The sequence below is a fragment of the Seriola aureovittata genome, chromosome 22, assembly GCF_021018895.1.
Source record: "Seriola aureovittata isolate HTS-2021-v1 ecotype China chromosome 22, ASM2101889v1, whole genome shotgun sequence".
In the NCBI taxonomy this organism is placed as follows: domain Eukaryota; kingdom Metazoa; phylum Chordata; class Actinopteri; order Carangiformes; family Carangidae; genus Seriola; species Seriola aureovittata.
In genome coordinates, this window is record NC_079385.1 from 5,188,821 (window position 1) to 5,199,871 (window position 11,051).

The 11,051-nt window shown below is 41.4% G+C and overlaps 1 protein-coding gene across 3 annotated transcripts; it reads right to left on the minus strand.

The window, feature by feature from the left end:
* Positions 1 to 1,242: 1,242 nt before the first annotated feature.
* On the minus strand, positions 1,243 to 10,787 carry rbm17 (RNA binding motif protein 17). Of its 3 annotated transcripts, none has more exons than XM_056368092.1 (13): positions 10,642 to 10,787; positions 10,145 to 10,292; positions 9,848 to 9,964; positions 9,557 to 9,723; positions 9,126 to 9,238; positions 8,658 to 8,732; positions 8,255 to 8,393; positions 7,662 to 7,813; positions 7,228 to 7,278; positions 5,612 to 5,688; positions 4,964 to 5,062; positions 4,805 to 4,877; positions 1,243 to 1,560 (listed from the first exon to the last, which is right to left on the minus strand). In XM_056368092.1, the coding sequence occupies exons 2-13, from the start codon at positions 10,265 to 10,267 to the stop codon at positions 1,457 to 1,459; spliced, it is 1,290 nt and encodes a 429-aa protein (XP_056224067.1). In that variant the 5' UTR covers positions 10,268 to 10,292; positions 10,642 to 10,787; the 3' UTR covers positions 1,243 to 1,456. The 3 variants fall into 3 exon arrangements, with proteins under 3 accessions (XP_056224067.1, XP_056224068.1, XP_056224069.1); XM_056368093.1 differs by having other exon boundaries at positions 10,145 to 10,296; positions 10,642 to 10,765; XM_056368094.1 differs by lacking the exon at positions 7,228 to 7,278.
* Positions 10,788 to 11,051: the final 264 nt, after the last annotated feature.

An 11,051-nucleotide genomic window follows, 5' to 3' on the forward strand; every position in this document is an offset into this window, starting at 1 on the left:
TTGGTACTATTACATAAACACACCAGGTATCTACCACAATTGCTTTCCCTCCACTGCAGCTCAGCAAGGAAACACCGAAGGAATGTCATACTATAATATAAATTATATGTTATTAGATAAGTTCAAACATTGTTCATCTTAAGCCGTGCTTCGTCTTGGTTTTTCGTGTCTGTGGCGTGTCGTCTTCAGAAGAAATTGGATACTACATATGCATATAGGTCAGCCTACAGTACCTGCCCTTACAAGCACACACACGGTGACCTCCAGCTACTTTAAGCCACATGCATCGTGACCTTTTGACCTCATCCCAGGTCACATCCACTGGTATTCAGGTCAAGGTTTGATGGGCCAACTGACAGCCAATCATATCAATCTGCTCTGCTGTGCACGTTTACAACACGCTCTCATCATTAGTCTCAAAATCCGTTTCCCACATGTATACACACAGACACACACACATACCACTGTGGCCAAAACAAACCAGCTGCTGACCCTGAAACTCAGTATGGACACACCAAAACCACAATAAGAAATTAAGCATTTTAGCTTTCTGCATTGACTTTTATTTTGTATTTTCAGCTTTTCAAGCACTTAAGTAAATGCTTACATAAGTACAAAGTCTGTGAAACATATTAATTTTAGTTTTTCAACACGTGGTCAAACATGTTTTTATCCCTCAGCTTCAGCCTGATAATTCACATTCCCTCGACCTTTGACCCCTGCAGCCCTGCGATATATAATCATAGGATGAAATCTCTCAAATGGGTCTCTTCTCATTTCTGTTTCTCGGACGAACCCATTTCTCTGAACTGAACTAAACCTGCTCCAGTGGGACGCCTCCGCCAGGGCCCTTTGGCGCGCTTACGTAAGTTCTGAATGAGGCTGGGGCTGCGTTCACTGTCCCATTCCCCCTCCCACATTTCATCAGGGCTAAGTTAAGACTATCTGGCCCTGGAGATGTGTTAACACTACTGTGGAACCTTCAGTTATGTCAGATGAAATTCAGAGGAAAACTAGGCTTCTTGGATATTGAGAGCTGATCCACAACAGGATCTGTGCAAGTTTCTAGTTAAATTTATTATTTTTCCAGAAAGTTCAAAGCAGGATGAAATATTCACACAAGTGCAGCCCAGTCAGCATGACGAGACTCATTTGTGATACTGAATTCCATAATAGAAAGATAATAGAAATGTCAGCTGCATGGAATAACGTCACATAATAAAAGAAAACTGTAGCTTTGACAGAGTTTAGACCATTTATTTTCATCTTGACATAAAGGTATTTTTCATCACAGGAAAAAAACAAAAACAAGCAATAATCTACAAGTTGGACTCGTCATCTCTATATTCAGACACTTCGCTGCTGTTCAGAGAATATAAAAAAAAAAGGTTTATGTACAAGTTAGGGAGACGATGTGTGTCCATTGAGTCTGTTGGTGTAGCTTCCCAGGGAGACATCAGACCTGTTCACCCAGATCCAAAACCCGAAACTTGTCTAGATTGTAGAAGCAGGCCTTGACGACCCGCCCGCCGAAATAACGTCCGTTCAGATCCACCACGGCTGCAGAGGAGAGAGAGACAGTTAAAGTCAGACTGTACCGACTACATAGATAACTCTTTTAACAGGATTTATTACAGAAACCCTAAAATGCCCATTCAGATACTCCTCTGTGTCCCAGAATGCCTTTGGACAAGCTCCTGCTGAGGGGCTTTGACATGTATGTGTTCAAAGGAGGGTGAAAGACCCAGAATAGTGTGTTTCCACCAAACTACACGAGGCCAAGATTGTTTCAACAGTTATTTTATGGTGGATTTTTCTCTGGAACATCGCTGTATCCTCTGTTCTTGTCAGAAGAAGTGATTTTATTTGTCTGGAATAAACTGTTGTGAATACCAGCTGAATGATGCAACAACCAGAACTGAACGTGATAGGCCAACAGAAAAAAACAGCTTTGCTTTGGCTTTCACTCCTGACCTATTCTTAGTAAAAGGAAAAATATGACATCAGCATGGCTTCCGAGGAACGTTGCCTGTTTACGCGTACAGCATCATCATACAGTGAACGCTGTCCTGCAGAGACATCAAGACAACCTTCCTTTAAAAAGGACAACCGAGATACACTGTGTACACGCTGTCCTGTCTGAGTGACAACTTTATCAGTGAAATGAACAACCTCATGTTGTTTCTGTGTGTCCCAATCCAGTAATGGGTCCAATCCATTGTCCTAGAAGAACACTTAAGATTGCATTAGACAGCACATTGTCATGCAGTCCCTTCATTCATATATGAGCACATCAGCTCCATTGTGCCGACACTGGATGTAAAAACAAAGTGTGTTCTGTTGTAGTAATTAAACAACTGCAAGTCAGGCAGGCCTTAGCATCTGGGACATTTTTTACATGCTTTCTTAAGATGTTGTATAAACTATAGTTACAGTGAGGAGGCTCGTAAGAGAGACAAATGTAATGGTTGGAAAACTGTGAATGCACTGTAGTAAAAACAGCAGGTCTGAGATCAGTGTTCTTTGCCCTCATTGTGCGTAGAGTGATGTTCAACACACACAAGCTAACGTTACCAAGCAACCGTAGCTAGCTAGCCAAACACAGATACTTTCTTTGTGGCGTTCAGGGATAATGCACAGTCAGACTGGCACCATCATGCGTACTGGGACAAATCCCATGTATTTGTTGCAGGATGGTTTCTATTGACCCTCTCTGTTAGGGCTAGGTTGAAAAAAAATCTATTCTCTCATTCAAATCTAGCTTCATTTGAATGATCCCATACAAATTCATAAAATCCTGAGGCCGATCTTTTAATTAAGCCTTTTACAGTCTCCTGTGAATGTGTGAAGCTGTAACCGCATTAGTCTCGCGTGACCACACTTCTCACGCAGCAAGATTTGGTCACGAGAGCCATAAACATGGCAGACGCAGCTCCACTAAAGGCACTGAGCTAAAGACAGATGTGTGGTTGCATTTCAGATTCAAAAACTATGAAGACAGCAAAGAGCTGGACAAAAGCAAAGCTATATGCAAGAAGTGCAAGAAGAAGCTGTGTGTACCTGTTGCTTCACACTGTAGCCGACGCACCAGGGTACATTAGCAACACACATTACTTATCTAGCTATTATTTCTTGAAATGTGTTTAAACTGTTGGTCGTGTTATGCAGCTGCTTTGGGTCCATTCGTAATGTGAACATTAATATTTTCAATAATGCACCAGGTTAGCAGTAGCTCCATGAGATCTCTCATGTCTAAATGGTAAATAAATGGTAAATGGACTGTACTTATATAGAGCTTTTCTAGTCGTATCGACCACTCAGAGCACTTTACAATACTTACCACATAAACCCATTCACTCACATTCATACGCATACACTAATGGAACAGCCATCAGAGGCAATTTTGGAGTTGAGTATCTTGTCCAAGGATACTTCCACATGTGGACTGGAGGAGCCGGGGATCGAACCACTGACCCTCTGATTAGTGGACAACCCACTTTACCTCCTGAGCCAAAGCAAGCAAAACTGGCACAGCAACTGAAATATCTCTAACTGAATCAGGGATCTCATTGCATTGGGACCATCTGAATCAGTATTGAATTGATTTGGGAAAATCAGTGGTGAAACCCAGCCCTGCTTCTCTGTGCGCCTGTTGTTGGGGGTGAACATGGATGTTCCAGGATAAATTCTAATAACTTGCCACCATTAGTCCATTATTTTCCGGTAATAACACCTGCAAAACTGAAGAAATGCCTACCAGCTTCAGCTTGTGTTTAGTTCTAATTATTAAATCACAGCCAGCTAACACACTCAACTAAGATGGTGAAGCAGGTAAATTTTTTACCTGCAAAACTCCAGCCTATTAGCATTGTCACTGTGTGTGTTAGCATTTAGCTCAAACAGCAGCTAGCATGACTCTACACCAAATAAAATAAACCTCATTTGCCACCATTACAGGAAACTAATTTTAAGAGGTTAATGGTGAGATGTTATAAAAAAAAAACAAAAAAAAAAAACATGAAAATGTGAAATGAAATGAACTAATGAAGTAATATCTACCTTTCAGTAACAGAAAGAAACCAGGTTCACTGGGACTGAGCCCTTGTGTAGTCAGTTGATCTTTGAGCGAGACGCTGAAGACAGAGGTCATCTCTAACCTGTTACTATGTGCACCTGACCTCTGGCTTCCATATGGAGGAAAGGCACGTAATGGCAATAGTGCAACGCAAGGGCTCCCCTCTGGGAGCAATAAAATGTTTCATCATCATCCTGTATAGAATCAGTGTGACACTTCAGTATCAAACATTACGACTGCGGCGTTCAGTGTTGTTCTTTGAGCGTTTGTCCCGCTTTCTTGGAGCTGTGATGTAAGCGCGGTTCTGCTGGTGCCGCAGGGAGACGGCTGGGTTGCTGGGCCACAAGTGATGTAACACCGGAGGGAGACGAGTCTCACCTTGTTTCTGATCTGGGCCGACCCATTTAGAATGGGACACAGTTTCACCCATATTATTGGAGCAGTTATACAATGATGGAAGAAAGTGATGCAATTACATAAAAGTGAGCTCCAAACCACGACACAACCGCTCACATTTTCAAAATGACTGCAATGATTTGCAAGTTGACCATTTTCAGTGACCGTGTGCCACTGGAAACACAAGTACAGTAGGCTCAAGTTCTTCAAAAGTCAAATCTGCTGCCTTGTTACTTTCATGTCTTCAGTGTCAAAACACCTGTGTCAATTATAATTATTTCTTCTGATGTGTTCAGGCTTTACTTGGGGGTCGTACAACAAAACAACACTGACCTTTGATGGCTGACTCCACCCTCTCAAACTCCAGAAATATCCTGACAGCTTCATCATCTGGAACATCTGCGATCTGAGAGGGAAAAGTGTGTTTTTGTGATTGTCCCGTCTGATAACTTTCGCTTTATCGAGTCGAGCTCTGTCAGTCACTTCTCTCACCTCAAAAATAACACATTTAACCACTTTGCCGTATTTCTCGCACTCTTCCTTCGTCTCTCCCTCCAGGTCTTCATCCACTTCTCCCCGGCCCACCATGTTCTAAAGGACAAACACATAAACATAAGGCTGTGGAAGATAATGAAATGTGATTTTTATAATAATTTGTTGTACTTTTGTAATCTAATAAACTGAAAATTTCTGCGATTTCATCTACAGGGTTTTCTACTGTCTCCATTTTTGATTTCCAGACCTGGTTCACACTTTACAATGACTTGTATATTTTCACCATAATTTCCTGAGTTAAAATGTTGAAAACACACACACACACACACACACACACAATCACAATGAACTTTTCTAAAAAACAATATAAATTATCAAAAGCTTTCAGTGAATGAATATCTCAGTCTATTTGTATCATTTTGCTTTGAAGGGATTGTGACTTATTTTCAGAAAGTGTTTAATATTAAAGATTTATGCATTAAACTATGAGTGACCTGACTTTGTTGCATCAGTCTGAAGTTGCACTGTAAAAAAAACTCTGACCTCTCTCCAACCTTTTCCCAAAAATATAATTCACACACACACACACACACACACAATCACACACAATCACACACAATCACACACAATCACACACACACGTACCCTCAGCAGGACCACCTTGGTTGGGTTTTTGAGGATCTCTGTGAGCGGATTTGTCTCGGTCTTCTTGGAGGAGTCGGCTAGTTGGATGGAAAGAGACACGAGGTTAGCGTTTCTCTTTCTTCACAGGCTGCATGTGAGCAGGATGGAGCAACTGAAGTTGTGTCATAACAAACTGTATCGTGTTGAACTTGACTCAGTACATGTGATAAATTAAACAATTCCTCATCATTTCTTTGAATGCTGTTGAGAAATACTGCTCTGTGTTTGCTGAGATAAGATCTGTCATGTTTTATTGGTTTACACACACTGCTGAGAAACTAGTCTAAATGGGTCACAAGTGCATTTCTTCTATTGTTAGTATTCCTGGAAAACTGACAACGCAGCAGAGGAGCAGAACCTCTGACATATACAGGTATACACATATCTACACTGTACATACACAGCATATCTAAACTTTTCAGTCTCTGGTTACACTCACACATTAAGACAGATATACTGTCAGTAATCAGACTGGTAATCAGGGGGCACAAGGTGTCATTACTAATGTGAAAACAGGATGAAAAATGTCTGAGAGCGACTGTACTCTCTCATTCTGTCCTGTATTCAGGACTGATAACATGACTCACAACAGTTGTGCTGAAAATAAAGCAGTGATGAGCCTAACGTTCAAGTATGACATCTAATGTCCAAAACCTGTCACTGCAAAGGAAAAACTTCACTCTTCACTTCAATCATATATCACAGGCAGAGAAGCTGGTAAAGTGTGGATTATACTTTTTGAAGCAAAGGTTTGACAGTTTGAGAAATACACTTATTCGCTTTCTGGCTGAGCGAGATTAATTGCCCTCTCATACTACAGTCAGCAGCTAGTTAGCTTAGCTTAAAGATTGGAAACAGGGGGAAACAGCTAGCCTGTCTCTGTCTACAGGCAACAAAATCCATCTACCTGCACCTCGAGAACTTGCTAATTAACATGTTATTTGTTTCCAGTCTTTATACTAAGCTGAGCTAAATGGCCTATTGCAATTACTCTAAGATATGAGGGTGTTATTAATGTTCTCATCTAACTCTCCCCCTGAAAGAGAACTAGTTTATTTCCCAAAATCTCGGCCTATTCTTTTAAAAGAAAAATAAATAATTCAAAGTGCACACACAGGTAGGTCTGAATCAGAAGCAGGGCTGTTAAGGAGGGAAAATAAGGGAGACGTGCACGCTAACAAGCCCTGTCATGTGCTAAACAAAGACCACATTCAAAGTAGACCAAAATGAGTGAAGACTGCAGAATTCTAAAGAAAAGTGTGTAAACTACTAACACACAATCAGCAGAAAACCATGCAAAACTCTTCTAATCGTTGCCACAGCAGCTCTTAAAACACAACGCCTCTGTTGCAACGTTTGGGAACGACTCAGCTTTTAAGAGACATACAGCATCACTGCTTTCAATCTGGTTACTGGGAGTGACAACAAACAAACACACACATGGATAAAAAAACATGCAAGCAAACACACACACACACAGACACAGAAACAGACACACACACACACACTTCTAGAATAAAAGATAAGTGGGACAGCACACTGCATGTGGGAAAGAGAAAAATGGAGTGGAGGCCAACCTGCAGAGCCTCCGCCTGAAGTCTCAGCAACACCTGACAGGCTGGACCCTGCTGCTCAGTCACACACACAAACACACCAAAACCCGCACACACACACACACACACACACACGTGTACACAAAATGAAAAAAGTAGAAAAATGTGCACACAAGGTCACAGTAAATCAGCTGAGTGATGATAAAATGACAGTGACGGTCACTGATGAGTGTAGAGCAAAAATACACATGAAAAGATCAAATGCATTTGTCACAACTAAAACATAACACTTGAGATGACACAAGCTAAGGTCACCTGTCATGCTGTCGACAGGTAAACAAGACTTGAAAGCAAGCAAATTGAAAAGGGGACAAAGTGGACCGTGAAAAACAGAGTGTGTTATATGTTGCATTAATTACGACATGAGATTATTAATATATATAATACTGCATCCTTACGTTTTTCTGCAGCGTCACCTATTATGATCTTCCCCCCTCTCTTGCTGGTCTTCTCCACGGACAGCGCCGTGCTGAGGCCCTGCTCGTGTTTCCCCAGGCCCTGGCCTTCTTTGAAGCCGTACTTCTGCATGATCTTATGGGCCACCGTACCTCTGTGGGAATAAGCAGAAAATTCAGTAAAATGTGAGCAGTCAAACTACTGCTTAAATTTAAGTTATCCCCTTATAATGATGAAACTCTACAACTAAAACCCAAAGATTGTCAATGTACTGTGACATTATAACAAAGAAAAGATTGAATTAGATGCTTGTTTGTCCTGAAGAATGACTTAAATTATTAAATGATTATCAAAATAGTTACAATTACTTTATTATTGTTATCCTAATTTGATTATTTTTCTGTTAATTAACTAATTGATTAATCAATCGGTTCATCTCTAATAGCTAATAAGCTCAAACTGGATGAAATATACACATCATCTTTTTCATTCCAATAGAAATGTATGGCGTTCAAGACACAAAGAGGTGAGATGTCTGAATGCTGTGTGTGTGTGTGTGTGTGTGTGTGTGTGTATGTGTGTGTGTCCCACCTACCCCATGTTGGCCAAGAAGGAGCTGGTAGGTCCGGGTGGCGAACGCGGCCGGTCTGAGTCCTCATACATAGGTGGAGGGATGGCGGCCTTCGAGCCTCTGGGAGGACGACTCTCATCCTCGTAGGAGTATGAAGACGAGCCTGAACACACACAACAACGCAACCATTACAGACATGTAGAGCTGCACTGAAATTTGCATACTTCAGATAGATACTCTTTATACATATAAGTAAATAAGTAAATATTTTGTAACATTTTCCACAACCTAACCAAATCCTAACATGCATCATGCTGTTTCTTTCTTTCTCCTTAAATGGAGTTTACTGTTACTCAGACAAGGGTTCTGCTGAAATTATTCTGTATTGATTATGTTGATGTTAAAAATTGACAAAATATAATCTCACCTGATGGATCATCATCACACCTACCATCTCTGTCCACAAGTGATGAGGGAGGAGCAATGGCTGCTCCACCCATACCTGAGAGAGAGAGAGAGAGACAGAGAGAGAGACAGACAGAGAAACCTAGCTTTTGTTTTGGTTGAAAACAACTGTATCATTGTCAATGTTTTTTTGTTTCCCTTTAAAGCTGCAGTAAATATAACGCTCATGCAGTTGATCTATCTCGCCCTCTTAATGGCCACAGTTCACTCGAAATGACAACAGAGACTTGCTTGATTATTGCTTGACTTCAGATCCATTTTCTAATGCTCTGTTTTGACTTTAAACTTAAAAACTTGTTTTATTTATTAAGTAGTAAAGGTCAAGACATCCCAATTACATTCATTGTCATTCACTGTTATACGTACTCTGAATGTAATAATAATAATAATAATAATAATAACTTTGAATTGAGCAGTGGGAAATACACACTTCGTTTCCTCCGCTCTTTCTCGTACTCCTCATCCTCATCTGAGTCGCCCTCTGCTGCCGGGAAACGAGAGAAACCACTTGGAGCTCCACCATCATGCCTGTCTTTCCTCTTCCTGCAATACACCAGGTTTCAGATTCAGACCGGAGCCCTGAGTTTCTTTTGTTTCATACAAATTACTATCATGTTGCAAATAACATCCTAGAGCATTTTCTGCATTACAGATGCACCGAGATACACAAGGATCCCAAGTAACAATAACTAGGAAAAGACAAACTGATTAACTATCATTCTTAAGCTGGAAGGGCAGACCGATTCCAGCATTTAATCAGCAGAACTTTGTCTCTTATGCCTCCAACATTATATTCTCTTTTTTAATCACTGCTGCTGCTTTTAATCGCTGTTTGAGCAAGTTCAACAAGCATGACAGTACTTTTCTCTCTCCTCAATTTCCTTCTGCCGCTCCTGCTCCCTTTGTCGCTGTCGTTCTTCCCGGTGTCGCTTCACCACCTTCTCATAGTCGTTGGGAAACATCGGGTCATACTCGTCTGCCAACGGGATCAGGACATCGCCAGAGGAGAAACCACTGGGCACAGCGTCCTGAAGCAAGTGCAAACACACACAGGATGCATTTGTATTTACCTTTATTTTAGCAGAGAAAAGGTTGAACAGGTTTGTGCAGCTGCATCACAACCTCACACCACGTTCACTGCTTAACACTGACCTTGATTCCAGCGGCAGCATGTGGAGGAGTGTCTATGATCTGACGCTCATCACTGGAGCTTCCTCTCTTTAGATCAATGACAGGAGCCAAGACAGTGGTCTGTTTCATCCGCTGGGTCTACAAACACAAATTTATTGAATATGTGCACATTTATGTTTGTGTTCTTGTTGTGTGGCATTCTGAACACATTTAAACGTCAGAGTAGAGTACAAATGCAAATCCTGTGCATCCACTGCTATCCATGCAGTCTCCTATCATCACCAGTATCAATACTGTAATACCGTAGCGTGTGCTCACCTTAGCCTGGGTCAGAGCCGCCTTCTTCACCTTCAGCTGGGACTGCAGCAGCTTGAAGTTCTTGGACCATCCTTCGGTCTTGGTGTCACTAGCAGCCACACCGAGGTCATCATACAGCGACATTGCTGCCCGTCCGTGCCCCTGTTACCTACCTACCTCAAAACACACATATATATACACACACACACAGGTTTCATTTCATTTAATGTATACCTGCTTCAGAAGCACAATTTTGTTCTGCAATACGTGGATGGAAATTGAGCAGCAGCCCAGGTTCACAGGTTCGCATTTTGTAACACAGCTGTTTACTAATTAAAGGCAACGACATGTTTACACCTTAAGCTTACTAAAAACCAAGCAGGCCGGGTAATGTCTATTAATGACTGTCCAAGCATTTGCTAACGTTGGCTAATGCTAGCATAGCTACTTAGCACTAACTATCTGCTCCTAAACAAATTATCTACAACACCGAGGTTAGAGTTTTGCTTGTTTTCAACCTACCAGTGTTAGAAATGTCCGGACATTAATATATATGTGTAATATTAAAAGGTTTAACTGCGCATTTGGTTTCGCTCCTCGCTGAACGTGACAGAGGCAGCGGCACAACAACAAAAAACTAAGCGCGACAGTCAACGACATTAGCCGGCGTGTTCCTCTCTCCCGCCACCTAGCGGCCGGATGAATCCATCGTCACCACTCTACCTCACACTCTACGACACCTAGATGTATTTTGAATAAAGAACTGCTTCTTAATGACAGTTTGTGCTGCCATATAACATGACATGTATAGAAAATTAATGTATACGCTCGACTAAAATGGGAAAATATAGAAATGTAGTCCAGTGTGAGTGTAGTTTTGTTGCACAAATACAAACATAGCGCCTGGAGACGGCATATACCATAATCC

Coding starts and splice junctions, on each gene's coding strand:
- rbm17 (XM_056368092.1), bottom strand. CDS start 10,267: ATGTCGCTGTATGATGACCTCGGTGTGGCTGCTAGTGACACCAAGACC. Junction 5,063..5,611: donor CCAAGGTGGTCCTGCTGAGG/GTACGTGTGTGT, acceptor TTTGTCCTTTAG/AACATGGTGGGCCGGGGAGA. Junction 4,878..4,963: donor TTAAATGTGTTATTTTTGAG/GTGAGAGAAGTG, acceptor TTTCCCTCTCAG/ATCGCAGATGTTCCAGATGA.